Genomic DNA, 20,286 nt, shown 5'->3' with positions numbered 1-20,286 from the left:
CATTAAGACTACAACTATATAGAAATGTGTATGCATTGAAAGGTAATATTTGAAATAGATTGCCATTGTGTGTGGTATCTTTTAAAAATTTTTTAAAAGTGTTTATTTATTTATTTTTGAGAGAGACAGAGCACAACTGGGGGAGGAGCAGAGTGAGAGGGAGACACAGAATCCGAAGCAGTTTCCAGGCTCTGCACTGTCAGCACAGAGCCTGACACGGGGCTTGAACCCATGAACTGTGAGATCAGAGCTGAAGTCAGACACTTGAGCCCCCCAGGCACCCCTATGTACGGTATCTTTTTTTTTTTTAATTTTTTTTTCAACGTTTATTTATTTTTGGGACAGAGAGAGACAGAGCATGAACGGGGGAGGGGCAGAGAGAGAGGGAGACACAGAATCGGAAACAGGCTCCAGGCTCTGAGCCATCAGCCCAGAGCCTGATGCGGGGCTCGAACTCACGGACCGCGAGATCGTGACCTGGCTGAAGTCGGACGCTTAACCGACTGCGCCACCCAGGCGCCCCTAACAAGAATTTTAAAACTCTTTATTATTCCTAATATCAGAATTGCCCTCCCCCTCCCCCGATACACAGGGTTGGGACTGGGGGATTAATGTCACAAAGGACCCTGACACTCTGAGGACAGCCAAGTGAAGGCAGCTGGGAAAGGCAGGATTAAACACAAGAAAACACCAAGTTCAAATGCCAACCAAGTCCAGGGGCAAGGAGCAGAGTCAAGGAAAGATATCACAGAGACTAGAGTTCAGAATTAGATAAGATAGGACCACTGGGAGAGCAAAGCATAGGGTGGAGGGCTTTTCAAGCATTACTTCCTTAAATATCTGTGATAGTCTATGGATTTTGTGTGTAACATACATTAAAGAGCACCAACTATATGCCAGACACTAAGTGCCAATTTCACAAAAATGAATAAGACAAAGTCTCAAGCAGGTTCATGTAAAGATACCTAGGCCTTTTATAGTCAAAGTGTTGAAAATCAAAAAGGAAGAGAAGATACTGGAAGCAGCCAGAAGAAAAAGGGCAGTTACCTTCAATATTAATCAGGAGTCTCCAGAAAAATAGAACTAATGGAAGATATATAAAGAGAGAGAGAGAGAGAGAGAGAGAGAGAGAGAGAAAGATTATATATATAATAGGAATTTTATATATAATGGGAATTATATTTACATAATTATATATAATAAGAATTATAGATTATATATCTAACATATAAAAATATAGGTTAAACTTAAAAATATAAATATAAAAATATGCATAATATATAGATTAAGCTTTAAAAAAATTTTAAGTTTATTCATTTATTTTTGAGAGAGAGAGAGAGAAAGCATGGGGGGGCAGAGAGAGAGGGAGAGAGGATCCAAAGCAGGCTCCTTACTGTCAGCGCGGAGCCGGAAGCAGGGCTCGAACTCACGAACCGTGAGATTATGACCTGAGCCGAAATCAAGAGTCTGCGCTCAACTGGATGTGCCTCTTTCTGTGTCTATCTTTTAAAGATCTGTCTCTCCCGGTAATCCATATTTCTTATTTCTTCTTGCCCTGAACAATCTTCCTGAACACATGTATGAATAGTTTTAATCACCACCTATTTACTGATGACTCCCAAACTTTCTCCAGTCCACATGTACCACCTTCAAATCCAATTTGTCCAAAACTGAACTTACCACCTTCCTCCTTCCCATAAGGTACAGATTTTCTTTTTCATCTGTGTTCATTCTCTCAGTGGCAGAAACCTGGGAGTCGCGATGAGTCGGCCTTCTTCCCCACACTCTCTATGTCCACTTTCAAGTTCTGCTTTTTCTACTTTCTGGAATCTCTCATGTTCATCCCTTCTCTCCAACTGCACTATCACTACTCAAATTCAACCCTCATCATCTTCTGTTAGGGCTACTACAATAAAACTCTAACTTCCCTTCAGCAAAACTTCTGCTTCAACATACCCACAACACTACTGCTACATCACTGACACAAATAAGATTGTGCTATTCCCCTGCACCTATGGATAAACTCTAACCTCTTAGCATGCCATTCAAGTCCTGTCCTGTCAGGAACTGGTGCTTGCCTCTGTCATCCAAATTTATCATCTCTTCCTCCCTCACCCTTTATGATCTAAGAGTACTGAAATTACTTGTAATTCATCTAAATAATTCATCATCTTTTTTTTTCTCTCTGTGACTTTGCCAATGATGAGAATTCTTAGAATGCCTTCTTCCACCTAGTTCATTTATAAAACTTGTACTTATTCATTATGAGGCAACTCATTCATCACTTCCTCTAAGAAGCCTTCCTTTATCATCCCCTAGCTGGGTTGGGAACCTCTCCAAGTGATCCCATGGTTCCATGTATACATTTCTCAAGGCACGTATCTTTCAAAGCTACTTTGTTACATGTATGACCCCAAGTTTACAAATGAACCTTTCCATGGCCATAACTTGTGTCTTTCATATTTCCTACTGCATAATAGGAGCTCCAGATATGTTTGTTAAACTTATTTCTTTTCTTCTCCAGTCAATTTGCAATATAGATTCTACTTTCCTCGTCTGCTTTTATACCTCTTCTCCTTATATGATTGTCACTAGCCTCTGGAGAATAAAGTCAACATAGAGGAAATCAGAGCCAAGAGATGGAGAGAGAGGCATATGGCTTGTAATAATCTGTGCCTCTCCTACTTGCTGGTCACACCCACTGACACCCACTCCCCCCCACACACATACACTTACACAGAGGAGTGGACACACTAGTCATTCTTAGCTGGTGTACATCCCCCAGTGACTGATTCAAGAATGGACATGAACATGACACATATGGTGGGGGACAAGGTGGGAAGGTCATTTAGACTTACCTGAAACACACTAAATAATGAGATTCCCATAGGAGATATTCCATCACCCAAAGGAGGAGTAAGGGAAAGCACTTAGACAGACAAAAAATGCAGCCACCACAATCTACTGTATGGGAATAGTGTGTCTAGAATCCCCTCATCCTCTTTGTCCACCTGGTAAACTCCTGCTGACCTATCCCCAAATTCACCACCACTGTAAAGTCTTTCCTGACTCCCCATAGCAAAAGTTGTTTCTCCTTCTAAGCTCCTGTCATTTTGTGCTCAACCATAGGGGTAATAATTAGACAGGCCTGTGCCATCCAGGGACTGTGTGTTATTTATCCTTTTTGAAGCAGACTCCTCATCTTCAAAAAAGGGATACTGTTATCAGCGTGAAAGGACTGTCACTGGAAGTAAAGACGTCAATATAAACTGACTGGTTATACTAGGCACTCAGATAATGTTAATCTCACTGCCTCCCTTACCCCATGCTATATTGGAATGAACTCTTTGAAGGATTAAGTTTTTACTCTTCTATTTTCCTGGCATCTAGGCAGAGTTTGGCATGTACTGAGTTTGTGATAAATGTTTGACAGTGGGTAAACGGGGAGAGGGGGATATTGTGCTGATGGAAAAAAACAACTACCTGTAGTAAAGTGTGTTGTATGCAGAACTTGTCCCTCTGGTAAACCATAAATTCCCTGAAAATAAGTACCATATTGTGAAAATCTCTGCATTATCCCTGCTGTGACTCACCCAAATGTGGTGAGAATTTTTTAAGGACTTAAGACTGGATAGCCACAGGTTGGGGGAATTTAGACAGCTCCTCCTCTCGAAAAGTTAGTCTTAAAGTATGTGGCTGTACTGCCCTCTGGAGACTGCAGATTTTTCTCAAAACTTCACTGAAATAGATTTTCCTGTTAAGAGCTATCCTGAGAACCTGATGAATCTTATAAAAATTTTCATATGTGAAATTTTGCTGAGAAGCTCTTCCCAAATCCCCAAGTATCAATTTCTAGAGATAGGGAGACCCAGGAGTTAAAAACACTAAGTTTCCCCTCTGTTCTCTCTCAAACTTCTTTTTTTTTTTAATTTTTTTTTTCAACGTTTATTCATTTTTGGGACAGAGAGAGACAGAGCATGAATGGGGGAGGGGCAGAGAGAGAGGGAGACACAGAATCGGAAACAGGCTCCAGGCTCTGAGCCATCAGCCCAGAGCCTGACGCGGGGCTCGAACTCACGGACCGCGAGATCGTGACCTGGCTGAAGTCGGACACTTAACCGACTGCGCCACCCAGGCGCCCCTATCTCAAACTTCTTAAATGGAGGAAATTGTTTTTATTTAAAAAAAATTTTTTTAATGTTTATTTATTTTTGAGACAGAGAGAGACAGAGCATGAACAGGGGAGGGGCAGAGAGAGAGGGAGACACAGAATCTGAAACAGGCTCCAGGCTCTGAGCTGTCAGCACAGAGCCCAACGCGGGGCTCGAACTCACGGACTGTGAGATCTTGACCTGAGCCGAAGTCGGACGCTTAACCGACTGAGCCACCCAGGCGCCCCGGAAATTGTTTTTAAAAAGCAACCATGTCTGTTTCCATTACAGTATACTCCATATGTATTTGAAATTTGACACCAAAAAACAACTTTTGGCACAAGAATGCCAATTTATTCTCTTTTGGACACATGAACACAAAATATCCCTGCAGGCCAAAAAAAAAAAAAAATGCAAAATTTAAACAACCATCATCTTGTCTTAACATGGGGATACCACCCCTCCCTTAATAGTTTAGAAAGTACCTCGTATTGCTAGAGACATACATCCAGTCCAGAGTTAATAAAATACATTTTAAAACATTACAGGTCTAACAATATAGAAACCAAAATTACACCATTAGTCAAATGAACAAATGCAAACATTTTTAGCCACCAGACATAGAAAGAGCATGAATGTCAATAGCAAGGGATAAGAAAATGGTTAATCAATAACAAGATCTTCCCTTTAATTTTACAAGGAAAAATCCTTGGAGTTGAAGCAGTATTGACACAATGCCCTCAGCCTCTACTTTCTTAAAATGAAAGCAGAGCTACCACCTTGCTATTGAGCAAGAAAATCTTACAGCACATCCACAAAGGGTTGCTAGGGCAGGGCAGAAGAGAGTGAGCCTTCTTAGACAGTGGATTGCCTTTTCCCACAGGAAGGGTAGATAGCTGAGCCAGGTAGATAAGCTCTGATATAGTCTGGGTGCCAGATCCTAAAATACAGACCATATAGAACATGTCTGCTTATAAATCATCACCTTTGGAAGCAGCAAATAGAATTTACAGTAAGAATGAATATGTTCTGCCTGCCCAGACTGCTGGCTGCATTAAGCCACTAGTTCACCTTATCAACCACTCAGGGTTCAACAGCGAACAACAATAACAACAAAACATAATCGGTTCAACATTTGGATCTTCACCATTCTCTTAATATCCCCGTGCCTTATCCCCTAATTGTTACTCTTTAGCATTGCTACATTTCAATCTTTCACACCACATGACAGTGCCTAAACAGGCTGCATTTTAAAAAACCAAACAGTAAATCTACTTCTAGAGAATGCACACCTCCCATTGATTGACACATGCATAACGATTCAGTCAGTCCAAAGGGGTTATCATATTCAAATTGTCAAGCCAAATTGAAACTATGTATTTAGACTTGCTTGCAACAGTATTGCTGCAACTCTGATTCTGCAGCGGTTACCTCTTAAAGATTCACCGTCCCCCCCCCCCACCCCCGCCAGCAAGTTTTTTCCAATTATCCTAGTTCTTCCATATTTCTTTCCTTTCATCCAAAACTACAGCATTTGCCCCCTTAAAGGTACTGTTTCCTATAAAAATAGGCCTCCCGGCTTTTCCTCCACCACCACACTGATTTGCCCCAGTGTATAGGACTGACTGAGGTTGTACAAACTGTATAGTTCAAGGTCAAGCATACAGCCTGACTGCCGGCAAGTAAATCAGGGCTTCCCGGCATTCCGCCTCGCTCCCTGCTCCATACGTGCAGGAGATGGTGAGAAGTGACACTTCTTCTGTGCATTATTAACAAGCAAGCCGGAGGCACTCAAGTGCAGGTGTGGTGCCTGCTGGCCAGCCAGCCAGCCACCAAGAGTCCTTCACATCCTGGACGCCAGTAAGTCCTCCTTCTCCTAAAGAAGTTTCTGTTTTTCCTCCTCTTGGGTCCAGGGTAGCCATGCTGAAGGGTATTTATTTTTCTGAGCTCTCCCTGAACAAGTGTGAATAAAAGCAGCAGCCAGCCCCTCACCAACATGTCCTGATTTGTAGTATCCAAGTGAGGTATTTGCAGAAAAGGAAAATCTTAAGAAATTAACATCTGCCATCTCTTCGCTCCTGCCTATGTTGTGCCTCAGTTACAGAGCTTGCTTTCATCCCACTATATGCAGAGAATGAGGATGTCTGCAGTCCTCTTAATGAGCTACAGGACTCAGTATACGTTATAAAACTCTCAGAGACCAGTCTTAGCAAACACTGGTGGCGCCACCGATCAACAGCACATGGAAATGTAAACTTCAATGTATTTACAAGCTTCTTTAAAAGACTGAAGAAAAACAGTGCTTTGTATTGCTGGGATTTTGAGAAGGCTAGTTTAAGAGATTTGGACCGGCTAATGAGTTCAAGCAAACACCCTTCACCATCAGATCCAGTGTTTCCCCACCAGCAGTTTCCAGACAGAGGTGGCAAAATCGTTTTACCACATTGTGTCTGTCTCTTCCCCCAGCACCTGCCTCAGCCATATGGAGTGTGGTTCTAGGGCTTTTATCCCCTTCTCCAGCTTTCACTTCTGAGGTTCCCGGAGAGAGAATCACAAGTCAGTAAAATTTGGGCTGGGAAACACTGGCTGGAACTACCAAGACTCTATGTAACTGTTGTCCATTCACAAAGTGTTATCTACACTAAATACAAAATACACTTTCCTTTCCCCTACACGTTCACTGATGCTTGCTTTAGATCAGCTCCCTTTGTCTGGACCAAGAAAGTAACCCATCTCCTTGTGATCGGAATCTAGACTCTGTTAAGAAAAGTCAACCTTTTCTTCTATAAATGCAGTTTTAGTTTAGTGAAAGGAGGGAAACCCTACCAAATACATTTCAGGTTGAAAGAGAAGCAAAAAAATTTGCACTGCACATAATTGTGTGAGTAACCTTGATTCCCGGGAAAAACAGTTTTAAATGCTGGTACATCTGTGCAAGTTGCAGCATCGCTCAATGTACCTTAAGGACTGGCAAAGCCTATCCGATAAGGAAGCGTCCTGGTTCTAGCTTATTTTAAAACAAAGTGACAGGACACCAACTGTGACTATAAAACAGATAAAAATAATTCTTTAAAAAGCCATGGAAATATATGTCTTGTCTGACCAGTTTCAGAAGTTGCCAGATTATGACCTATAAGAAATAGCTGATAAAATCATACCGAAATCTCATCTAGAAAACTACGTTGTCAGGGGGAGGAAGAAAAGGGACCTTAAAAAATGTTTATTGCCAAAGTTAATTTTCTGTGAGAAAAGTTTAAAAATCATTTAGATCTAACAAACCACACAGCAGCATAAAATGGGCACTTTTGAAAACTTTGAAAAATACTAAAAGCTAATTTTTTTTTTTTTTCAAAGAGGGGGGAAACAGGAGTACTCTTACCATGGCAGTGTTATCTGTCACCGTGACATGCATTACATCTGTTTGTGTTACACATTCACAAAAGCCAACCAAATAAGAGAGCTGCCTGTTCTGCATCTGCAGCCAAACATAGTGCAATCACCTGGCAGCCTGTATTTGCACAGCACAAGTCTGTAGAGATCAAGAAGATAAAGTAGGAAAACTAACAAAACTCTGTAAAACTTTCAAAAGTTAATGCTCGTTAAAGGCATTTATAGTGGCGAAGTCAGAAATCTCCATTAAAAAGTCTATGGACCCCCACAATTAAAACAGTTACGCTGAACTGAAGTAGATTGTTTGGTTTTTCTCTCCCACTTACGCATACACCCCACTCAATGAATACAGAAAACAAGGAATAATCGTCTCTTAGAAGACTAGAGGGATGCGGGGAACACCACAGCTAGCAAAATATTCCATAGAAACCTTTTCTTGTAAAGTCCTTAAGGAAGTTCAGGCTGATCAGCCTTTGCATGATGAGGTAAAAATTCAGTCCAGTGCATCAGAGAAGACAATCTAGGAGTATCTATTACTTTTAAAAAATGGCTCAATTTTGTTGATGCATCAGACAGTGCTGCGAAGTATAGATTCAGTGCAACTATTCCGAGCTGCTGGTAGACCACCTGAAGTCAACTTGGCTCTCTCTAGAGGCGGTAGGCATTTGAAACATTTTGAGGCTGCATGGGGTGTCAAATTGATTGAGTTCTTTTTCTGAGACTCTCAGGCAAAATACATTGTGTGCTGGGTATCGTGGTGAATCTGCACAGCCTTGGCCAAGGCCTGAGGATCCCGGCCATTGCTCTGTCCTGACACATGACTGCCTTCCGCGCTGTAAAGAGAATAATGCAAAAAGCCAGGTGTAACAAAAGACTACTGCAAACTTCACATGTTTCAAATAGCACAAATAATACTGGGTTTCAGAAGATCTTAGGTTCAAGCTGTGCCTCCTTAAATAATTTATGTCTCTCTAAACATGAGTTTGCTCAACTGAAAAATGCAATACAACTTATTAAACGGGCTGTTGCAATAATTAAATAGAATAATGTCTACAAAGACCCAAATCCTTAACAGTGCTTACATTAGGACTTCTACTGCCTCCTATGTCTGGTTAAAGCCAACCTGTCCTTTAGGCTTCGGCCAGATGTCATTTCCCTCAAAGAAGTCTTCCCTGATTCCAAAGTTCAGGTCAGAGCCACCTGAGACATACTTCCACAGAATCCTCTATTTTTCTTTCATAGTATTAAACACAATTGAAATTATTAACTGGATAGTTAGCTATATGTTTTGCTCAGTAAATGTAAACTCCAAGAAAGCAGTGACTTTGTCTATCTTACTCACCACCGAATCCCTGGTGCCTGGCACATGGTATATCCTCAATAACCATTTGACAAATGAATTTCTGCGCCTAGCACAGTGCTGGAACATACCATGTTATTGTGCAAATGTCACTATGCCGTGAATCTCTTCTCATCTTCCTCTCACTAGCTATATGATCTTGGAGAGGTAACAATTCCTTTGAACTTTGGTCTTTCAGGATAACAATAATAACTTCTGAACATAGCTCTTAAGGGTGCCATGTATTACAAAGGGCTTAGTAAACTGTAAAAAAACACCATCCTTCTTCTGACTTAATTTATTAATTTTGCCACTTAATTACTTTACTAAATTATTTATCATTATTTACTAAATTATTAGCGTCCTTATCATCTAAACTCATAATCTTAGTTATCTTTTACTTCATCTTCTCTCCCACGTAAGCCCGATTAATGGTTAAGGACCAGATATTTTATCCCCAAAGTAGCTTTTTACATTTAACAAAGACAACCTTGCTCTGACATACTTTTTCAGCTTCATATGCTCTAGCCAAAGAAAACTCGCTATTGTCTAAACATGTCACTTGCTTTCTCTTTTGTCCATTGTTCCCTCTGCCTGGAAAATCCTTTTCTCTTCTTTCCAGAGCCAAATCCCATCCATCCAGCTATGAAATCTTCTCTAACAACCTTTCTTCTGAGGTCCCTCACCTATACTGCCTCAGGCTAATTGTCAGATCTGCGTTTGCCTGTTTTGTCTGCCATACTGAAACAGAAAATCCCAGGAAGCAGGTCTTCCCCATTTTAGTATTTTTATTTTTAGTACCTAGCACAGTGCTGGGCACACAGTCAATACCTAATAAATGTGTTAAATGAATGAATGTATATTACAGAACGGAAGGTATAAAGCCACAGCTGGGCATTTTCCATAATAGCGTATTTTCAACTCTTACAGAAATAGACTTGCAATGGAATGTCTACTATTTAGCAGCTGAATTCAGACTTGGGGAAGAGCCCAGAAACTGCTACACTTCACAGATGGTCATTTGGAAAAGAAAATTAATGCAGAGAGCTTGTTCAGCTATTTAATAGTCGTCAGTAACAGGTCAAAATGTCTGATTCTTACTGAGATCCCTATTTGGGGGTAAAAATGGTCTGGCACCCCTCCTCTCCCACACACATGCCCAAATTCACTCTGGTACATTCTTCCAGACTGCACTGAAAGCAAAGCGAAATGTTCAGGACTTCCTCTTGCGTGAAGTGGAATCCACAGGCCTGTGACTGCTCGGACTGGAGTCAAGACACTGTGCCTGCCACCTCTGAGGCTGCTCAGGACCTAAACAGAACCGAATGCATTTTGTTCCACGGGAAAACCACAGGCAGCTCCAAATTAGACTTTTTCCCTTGGGCAGAGTATAGACACACCATGCAAGTATGAGCAAGCCTGAGCACTTCTTGGACCAAAAGTCACATTATAAGCTCTCAAAGGCACATGTGATTTTATTTGCTTCTTGAAATTTAAATCCTAAAAGGAAGTTTAGCTCCTCCAAAAGTAGCTTTACTCCTCTGTAGTAGCTCTTTTTTTTTTTTTTTTTTTTTTTTTTTTTTTTAACATGCTTCTGACTCAGATAAAAAGAGAGTTCATGGTGCCTGAGAAACTTGCCTGTCATGATCCTTATCCACCAGATGATACCTTGCCCGGAATGCTACAAGCCGGGCATAATATGCGGGAGCTGGAATGGAGACGGAGCGTGTGCATCGCACATAGGTGTGACATAGCTGGTAAGTTAGTAGTTGGAGCTCATCTGCGGTGAAGCAGTTGTCATCCCATAAGACCTGGTAATGGGAAGGACGGCTGGTTCCCTGGAGAGAGACTTGTATGATTAATACATTTCTGACATGGGTTAATTACCTGAGAGGAGAGAAGAATTGAAATCCACTCCTTAAATTCAGAAGTATTCCTTCCTAGCACAACTACAAGCAGATACCCAGAAGGAAAGATAACAGTTCTAGAATACAAGCATTAACAAACTGATGCATAGTGTTGAATAACAAGTCTACTCAAGCTGGTTGCTCAGTTTGCAAACATCTCCTTATCAAGTCAAAGATCTGAACCAGCTTCCAAATTACCTGAATTCCTGCATGACTACAGAGGTAAAAGTCAAACTCAGATGGATGTGTGATGGTGCTATCCACTGTAGTGCCTGCTGGTACATTGCCACTTTTCCCCACCTACCAAAACAAACAAACAAACAAAAAGAGGTGGGGGGAGGTATAATTAGTCATCAAAATGCCAAACTGAACTCAGACCATACTTTCCTTTTATGTGTTAATTGGTAACAAGTTAGCAAACTGTTCTTAAGTGAAGTTTTGAAAATCAGTTTAATTCAACATGATGAATTTTCTGTAACTCTCCTTAGTCCAACCACTTTATCCTTAAGTATTTTCTCAAACGAAAATACTCCATTGTTTCTATAAGGGAATCCAGAAAAAGAATTATTTTACCTATGACTTTGGGTTGCATTATTGTCATCTATTTGCAGATGATATATTGGCATATTGACATATTGGCATTGTTCACAGAGGGGATGTAAAGACATTTGCAATGGATAAGCTTCCTGTGAAAAAATATCAACTTTAAAAAAAAAGTTTATTTATTTTAAGAGAGAGAGAGAGAGAGAGAGAAAATGAGCAGGGGAGAGGCAGAGAGAGGGAGAGAGAGAATCCCAAGCAGGCTCTGCACTGTCAGCACAGAGCCCGACACGGGGCTCAAACCCACGAACCATGAGATCACGACGTGAGCCAAAATCAAAAGTTGGATGCGACTGAGCCACCCAGGTGCCGCCCCCCCAAAAAAATGCAACTTTATTTCTTAGTTGGAGTAAAAAAAATATGCACAACTTTCATTACAAGTTAAGATGAAGCGGGGTGCCTGGGTGGCTCGGTCAGTCAAGCATCTGACTTTGGCTCAGGTCATGATCTCACCATTCGTGAGTTCAAGCCCCACGTTGGGCTAAGTGCTGACAGCTTGGAGCCTGGAGCCTATTTCCTATTCTGTATCTTCCTCTCTCTCTCTGCACCTTCTCTATTCATGCTCTGTCTCTGTCTCTGTCTCTCTCCAATGTAAATAAACATTAAAAAAATTAAAAAGAAAACTTAAAAAAAGGTTAAGATGAATAAATCTTTGTACTGGTACACCAGGCTCAACAAAAGTAATGGTTTTGGGGCACCTGGGTGGTTCAGTCAGTTAAGCGTCCAACTTCAGCTCAGGTCATGATCTCACACTTTGTGGGTTTGAGCCCTGTGTTGGGCTCTGTGGCTGACAGCCCAGAGCCTGGAGCCTGGAGCCTGCTTCTGTTTCTGTGTCTCCCTCTCTCTCTGCCCCTCCCTGACTTGTGCTCTGTCTCTCTCTCAAAAATAATAAACACTAAAAAAAATTTAAAAAAAAGTAATTGCTTTGACAGAATCAGTAAAAGAAGTCACTGGCACATGCATTATCAGTAAGAGTGTTCTGAAATGGGAATTGGGAAAACCAGGGTTTCAGTTCCAAGGCTAGTCTTGCAACTACATACCTTGAACAAAACATAACATCTTTAGGTCTTTTTTTTTTTTTTTTAAAGTTTTTTTTTTCAACGTTTATTTATTTTTGGGACAGAGAGAGACAGAGCATGAACAGGGGAGGGGCAGAGAGAGAGGGAGACACAGAGAGAGGGAAACAGGCTCCAGGCTCTGAGCCATCAGCCCAGAGCCCGACGTGGGGCTCGAACTCACGGACCGCGAGATCGTGACCTGGCTGAAGTCGGACGCTTAACCGACTGCGCCACCCAGGCGCCCCACATCTTTAGGTCTTAATCTAATCAGCTATAAAACTAGCTATGAAACACTTTTAAAATTCTAAATTGTAAGGTTCAATTACAGCCAAAGTTCTAAAATCAAATTTCTAGGAAAGTAGAGGGGGGAACTTCAGAAATGCATTTACAAGTAAAGGAATTAAACCTTGGTATTTGGTCAGTTTTCATCCTCTTGTGATATACAGCAGGGTTCCGTATGAGGAAGTTTATTTTGCATTGAGGCATGAATTTGATGGGAGTTTATTTGGCTCTATTCTAACTACCATTACCTTCAGCTGAATTGTATACCAATGTGTACAAGAACATTTATGAGTAGAGAAAAGTCTCATTCTATCAAATTCAAATATGAACTTGGGGACCTAGTTGGGCAAGAGGAAATATAAAGGAGTTATACTAGTTCTGGCATTGTTTCCCAAAGTGTGTGCTTGAGGAATATTAGTTCTGCAGGATGCATTTAGGTATTTTATGGTCAAAGAGATTTGAGAAATACTGGGTTGAACTCAACTTAAAACGGTTTTTCTGTTGTAGGATTTCTCAGAACCTTTATTCAGTAATGTATAATCTTTACGAGGGAGGTGGTGGACATAGTATTTCCCAAACTTATTTGACCTTAGAATCTTTTTTGAAACAACTCTCTTGGAATCAACAGATGAGAATCTAAGGAGATGCTGCCCTCGGGAAAAAGGGATCCAGGCACGTTTAACTCAACAATTACTGCTTGAGCACCCATGTGCAAGGCTCTGCAGCAGATGTTGGGGATGAGAGATGGAGGCATGGAGAGAACTAATGAACTTGCATTCCTGCCCTTCATGAACACCATCTGCAATGAACTGCAATGCAGTGTGATAAGGGCATTATGGAAGGCACTGGAAAATGCTGGTGGGAGCAAAGAGTTGAGCCATCCTTTACAGGATGAGCAGTAGTTGAAAAGGGGGATGGGATGAAAACAGGAAACACTCCAAATATCCCCTAAAGTCAGGAAGAGATAAACTGTGGTTCAGCCATATGAGGAATACTAAGCAACGAAAAGGAATAAACTGCTGATATACATGATAAACTTGGATGAATCTCAAATGCATTATGCTAAGTAAAAGAAACCAGACCACAGGCTATGGTATCCCACTTATATTTCATTCTGGAAAAAAACAAAACTATAAGGACAGAACGTCTGTCAGTGGTTGCTAGGGGCTGTAGGTGAGGGAAAGTGTTGACTGCAGAGGGCTTGGAAAAATGTGTGTGTGTGATATATTGTTTATGTCTTCATAGACATGGTGGTTACACAACTATATGCATTTGTCACAACTTGCAAAACAGTACACCAAAAACGTGGATTATGGGGCGCCTGGGTGGCTCAGTCGGTTAAGCGTCCAACTTCAGCTCAGGTCACGATCTCGCAGTCCGTGAGTTCGAGCCCCGTGTCGGGCTCTGGGCTGATGGCTCAGAGCCTGGAGCCTGCTTCTGATTCTGTGTCTCCTTCTCTCTCTGCCCCTCCCCCGTTCACGCTCTGTCTCTGTCTCAAAAATAAATAAACGTTAAAAAAAAAAATTTAAAAAAACGTGGATTTTACGGTATCTACATTATACCTTAATAAAAATAGTGGGGGAAATAAAAAGAGTGGGATGGATGTGGTCATCCCAGGGATTCAAATGCATCATGTGGGAAATGGAGGTGTATGAAGGTATTGTGGAAAGATGAAACTAAAATGTTATGTTTGAGCTACCTTAGGAAAGCATTGAACACCAAAGGGAAGTATCTGGCAGGCAATGGGGGATACATGAAGGTTTCTGAATAGTAGATCGGCAAGGTATGATATGTATTTTTTTAAGTAAGCTCTACACCCAATGTGGGGCTTGAACTCACATCCCTAAGATCAAGAGTCACATGCTCTACCAACTGAGTCAGCCAGGCAACCTGAGATCTGTATTTTTTAAACATAGCTCTGACGGCAGGTTGAGGGTGCATCTGTGAGGATGGGGAGACCACTAGGAGTCTCCTGCAAAACGGAAGGTTCTGCCTAGGCCAGAGGGAACACACAAGAGGAAGAATTAAGACAAGAGATTTCAGGGCAGAACACAGAAGACTATTTGACCAACTGGATATGGGGGGAGAGGAAAGAAGCAGAGTTTAAAGACAACTCTGAAGTTTCTAGCTTGGCTGAATCAATGTACAGTGATGCCAAGTCACAGAAGAAAAGGAAAATTGGGGGAGGAATAGGCTTTGGATGAGGATAAAACAATAAGTAGAAGGTTTAGACGTGTTTTGCTTGAAATGCCTGTGGTAGATTGTATCACTAGTGCCAAAAATTCCCATGCCCTTCCCTGGGGGAGGATTATACATCCCCACCCAATTAACTCAGGAATGGTCATGTAACTTGCTTTGGCTGAAAAATGTGGTCTGAAACGTGTAACTTCTGGGCAGAAGCTTTAAGAGCCAGCATATGGCTTGTGCGTATCTTTCTCCCCCTCTGCTGTAATGACTGGTGATGTTCAAGATAGATTCTTCTCTGTCAGCCTAGGTTCCAAAAGGAGGACATCAGGGTCACAGCCGCAGCAGAGCCACAGTGGGTATGTGATATAAGCAAGAAATACATCTTTGCAAGCCACTAAGACTTTGGAGTTTTTTTGTTACCACAGTCTAGCCTATCTTGCTGATACAGTGTCTACAGAGCATCTAAGTAAATGTGTCTGGGAGACAATTGGAGGTGAAGGTCAGGAACTGCATAGAAATGTTTGTGGCTGGGAATACAAATTTAGGAATCTCTAAGAAAATCAATGCATGCAGAAAAGTGGGTGAGACTAAAGAGAGTTTAAATTCAGAAGAGAAGAGGAAGAAAAGTATGAAATGCCTGGAAATGTCAGTGTTTAATGGACAGAGGAAGAGGAGTCAAAAAAAGCCTGATTATAGAGGAGGGCACTGAATCTGGAAAGTCATATTATTGCTGAGGCGAAGAGGTCAGCGTAAGAACCTGATAAGATATCACTAGATTCGAAATGAGCAAGTCACTGAGCAAAGAACTTCAGTAGAATCATTAAAACTGAAGTCAGGCTACAGAGAATTGATGTAATATGTAAGAAGGTACAGAAGGAAAGTCAAGTCAGTTTTCCTCTATTTTGGTCATGAAATAAAAGAAAGATAAGCAGAGTAAAGGGAAGTTTAGTGATGGGAACCTAGGAAGAGTTGAGGAACTTTAGAGGGTGAGAAGAAGGAACAGGAGTTTTGAAAAACCACGGTAATTAATGAAGTGTTCCTTTAGGAACTAAAGTCCAGGTGGAGAGCTTAGCCTCTGAGATGTGAGAGCATAGAGAAAAGAAAACACATTTCAGTACATTTGAAAGTAGGGGAGAGTAAGTTGAAAAAATTTATGCCTTCTAGATTTTGTTTACTGGGGAAATAGAGGGTTGTTCTATTGCTGGCAAGGTAGAGTGTTGCCAGGGAAGGCATCACAGATTGGGACAGGTTGTTGAGGAGTGTGAAGGTTTGGAATACACGCTGTGGGGAACTGGAGGAACAGAGAAACTGCAGCCTCCAGGGTTGTCTGAGATTTGATATCATCAGTCTGTAATATCATTCTTATTAAACAAATGACTTCCTTCCTCAGCAATCTCTCTACTGGCCTGAGTTGAAGCAAAGGAAATGGGTAAGTGGACTGACCCAGAGCTAGAGATTGGCACAAGGCATGTTTAGAAAACTGGAGATGTTGGTTAAGTGTCAAGGCAGCAGGGTAGACTAAGGACCAGGATTATCAATCTTTGGAAGGTTAGGCATGACATGGGATGGCAAAGAACAAAATGATGAGATAGCTTGGGTTTTAGGAAAATAATTCAGGTCCTAGAGCTACATGGACAACAAGCTGACAGAGGCACAGAGAGGTGATGATGCAGTTAAGGAGGGGGTGACGGGGTTTTCTGTGACCAGAGTTTGGGCAAGAGTTTGGAGAATTTGTATTAGAAGGGATCTAAGCAGCACTACTGAGTCAGGGTTTGGACAATTCAGAAGACAACACTTGGCATATGAGCTGATTGGTGGAACTGGAGCCCAAGAATTGTTTTCCAACGATTCTGAAAACGAAAAGAAACAGCTCAGCCTTGGATTAGAGACAAAAACTAAGGGCGTACTAGAAAATAATGGGAGTGACCCACAAGATTACAAGATTAAGCAACAGAAAGAACTGGTCTCTCTGGGGTGGATCAGGGAAGGCTTGGAAAAGATGAAGTAATGTCATAGAAAATAGCACAGAAGCAGAGTCACTCAATATTAAATACCTATAATTTAGCTAGTTTACACCTAAATAACATTATAAATCGAGTACACAAAATACCTCTCATCAAGTGCTGGGAACTGTACCCCAAATTAATATTCACTTATTAATTTAATCCTTATAACAACCCTGTGAGATAGGTATTCTTATTACATTTTACAGTTGAGAACATTACGGCTTAGAGAAGTTAACTTGCCCATGGTTAGAAAGTATAACATTATAAGTGTTCAAAGTGTGTATCTCAAGAATCCCATGCACTGATATAAAATCATTTGGAAGAGAAATTCTACTTTATATCCTAGAACTATGCCTTAGGCATTGGTAACAAAAAGTAGCAATATGATAATAAAGTCCAGAGAGGGGTGCCTGGGTGGCTCAGTTGGTTAAGCATCTGACTTCGGCTCAGCTCATGATCTCACGCTTCGTGGGTTCGAGCCCCGCATCGGGCTCTGTGCTGACAGCTTGGAGCCTGGCGCCTGCTTCGGAGTCTGTGTCTCCTTCTTTCTCTGCCCCTCCCCCGCTCACACTCTGTGTGTCTCTCTCTCTCAAAAATAAATAAACATTTAAAAAAATTTTTAAAAATTCAAGTAGATAAACCCGCCCCTTGGAGGTTGCCTGTATCACTACAGCATGTCTGGTACGTTTTTGGCCTCTGCCAAATAACTCTAGAAGCCAGCACTTCTGTCATACAGGAGAAATACTCAGTCTTAAAACCTGTATCATTCAGAAGTGATCATCTAAGCTCAAATGGAGTTAATATATTAACTTATTATTACACTTCTGCTTTTAGGAAAAAAAGTACATATGCCCATTTAAAAACGTATTCACTGGGGCGCCTGGGTGGTGCAGTCGGTTGGGCGTCCGACTTCAGCCAGGTCACGATCTCGCGGTCCGTGAGTTCGAGCCCCGCGTCGGGCTCTGGGCTGACGGCTCAGAGCCTGGAGCCTGTTTCCGATTCTGTGTCTCCCTCTCTCTCTGCCCCTCCCCCGTTCATGCTCTGTCTCTCTCTGTCCCAAAAGTGAATAAACGTTGAAAAAAAAAATTAAAAAAACAAACAAACAAAAAAACGTATTCACTTGTGCCAGATAATGAAGCTTATACCATGGTTTCTTACCCTTTCTGTTTTATCTGCACAGAAGAGTCGTGTGTGATGTCTTTTCTGCACCACAATATAGGTTATTCCTGGCCGATAATCTTCTTCCAAGCTAATACATGCCTTCCGAATTGCTATTAGCTCTGGCCAAGCTACCTAGGAGTTACAAACAGAATGAGGTTCAATTGAGAACTCACCTAGCATCTCTCAGATCTGATTTACCCAGAGTGGCAGATGGGAGGAAGCTCCATCAGATACCTAGAAACCCCAAAAGGCAACTATGGGTAATCAGAGTACCTGTTTCATTTGTCCCTCGGATACCCCTCCACGGTAATAGATGATCCGAGTGGGTTTGAAGCGTGTGGATTTGTAGAACTGGATCAGCAGCTCTCGAACCATGTTAGTAAGGTCCTGAATTACCTCCTGACTATAGAGGAGCTCCTGGGAGATCTCCTGGCGGGAGGTCTGCACCCGAACGGTGGCACAGTACCGGCTGGGGTGCCCATCCATACTGCCAACGACAGCAGCAATGGAAGGCTTCTTCCCATCCCCTGCTGGGGGGTGCGTGACATCGGCTCCCAGGAAGATGACAGGCTGCTGGAACACCGAGGGCCTGCTCAGATTGAAGGAAACATACAGATGAAAACGTCTGTGTTTAGCAAGCTCACCAGATACAATCACAGATATAATCTTACAAAAGGGAACGAAGACCTGTGCCCATTAGGTGAGAACTCTAAGGGCCACTGAGTGTTTGTGCCTCTCCTGCAATGAATCTGAATTGACTTAAGAAGACAACATGGTTCTTCTATAATAGCAGGAAGGGAAGAATTAACAAAGAGGACCTGAGCTGAATTTAATAAAATCTCTGTGTAAAGGGAAGACCAGAACAAGTACTCTTGGATCCTAGTATTCCCACAGCAGATATAGAAATGCAGAATGTACACGGAACTGGAATAAAATCCCCCAGGGCTCTTTAATTTTTTTTTTTTTTGTTTATTTATTTATTTTGAGAGAGAGAGTGTGTGAGTGCAAGTGGGGGAGGGGCAGAGAGAGAGAGAGGGAGAGAGAAAGAATCCCAAGCAAGTTCTGAGCTATCAGAGCAGAGCCTGATGTAGGGCTCAAACACACAAACTGTGAGATCATGACCTGAGCGGAAACCAAGAGTTAGACGCTTAACTGACTGAGCCACCCAGGCACCCCATTTTTTAAAAAATTTATTTATTTGTTTGTTTATTTATTTTGAGAGAGAGAGAAAGAGAGACTTCAATGCTCTTTAAGATGTGAGGCTTAGAGAAGAGAATCGAGTCTATCTACCTCCCTATTTTAATCTGTAGTATTCATCACTTACACCACATATTTTACTTGATTATTTTTTTTAAGATTTTATTTTTAAGTAATCTCTACACCCATTGTGGGGCTTAACTCATAACCCTGAGATCAAGAGTCACATGCTCTAATGACTGAGCCAGCCAGACGCCCCAGTAAATTATTTTATTTATTGTCTACACACACACACATGAATATAAGTTCCACAAGGGCAAGAATTTTGTTTTGTTTTGTCTTGTTCATTGAAGCATCCCTAGTGCCTAGAACACTGCTTAACTCAAGGTTGGCACTCAATAAATATTTGTTGAAAGAATGAATTCATTTATTTGGCACTGATTTTTCTAAGGAATCAAGGAGAAAAATATAATGCATCCTTCTCTGGTAAATGCTTTAAGGTAGGACTTGGAATTGAGTTCTAACTATTTAAGTATAATATAGGAGACATCCCAAATCTAAAAATCTCCTATAATGGGTACTAAAGAATAGATACCTCCATGAGGGCAGAGGCTGTGCGAGATTTCTCTAGAGATTTCTCTATATGTATCATTATGCAACATGGGTCTGGCACAGAGCAGTACAACGGCATGTATCTATCACATACATATGTGTAACATAGTAACAGCTTACATACACTATGTACCAGTCACTGTGCTAAGCACTTTACCTGTATTGACTGATTTAGTCCTCAGAAAAATTCCATGAGGGTGGTACAATTATCATCTCAATTTTCCGTATTTAAAAAATGAGACAGAAGAGAATAAGGGGCTCACCCAAGCTTACATAACTTGGAAGTGGTAAAGTTGGAATCCAAACCTTAGGAAGTCAGACACCAAAGTATGCACTCTAGGCTACTATGCTATATCGTCTCAAATGTTTGGGGTGAAATTAAATGATTTCAGATTT

General features: G+C 41.4%; 1 protein-coding gene across 1 annotated transcript in view; it reads right to left on the bottom strand.

Moving 5' to 3' along the window:
* Positions 1-4,480: 4,480 nt before the first annotated feature.
* AGO4 (argonaute RISC component 4) overlaps positions 4,481-20,286 on the bottom strand; it is a 41,006-nt gene continuing 25,200 nt past the window's right edge. The window contains exons 14-18 of the mRNA XM_045476702.1: positions 18,355-18,670; positions 18,079-18,213; positions 10,986-11,087; positions 10,519-10,718; positions 4,481-8,374 (exon numbers count right to left, since the gene is read on the bottom strand). Coding sequence (XP_045332658.1) covers positions 8,266-8,374; positions 10,519-10,718; positions 10,986-11,087; positions 18,079-18,213; positions 18,355-18,670 — 862 coding nt within the window. The 3' untranslated portion in view covers positions 4,481-8,265. The remainder of the gene's footprint in view (positions 8,375-10,518; positions 10,719-10,985; positions 11,088-18,078; positions 18,214-18,354; positions 18,671-20,286) is intronic.

The sequence above is a fragment of the Leopardus geoffroyi genome, chromosome C1 (genome assembly GCF_018350155.1).
Source record: "Leopardus geoffroyi isolate Oge1 chromosome C1, O.geoffroyi_Oge1_pat1.0, whole genome shotgun sequence".
Taxonomy (NCBI): domain Eukaryota; kingdom Metazoa; phylum Chordata; class Mammalia; order Carnivora; family Felidae; genus Leopardus; species Leopardus geoffroyi.
The sequence above is the reverse complement of the archived record's forward strand: the minus strand, read 5'-3'. Positions and strand labels throughout refer to the sequence as shown.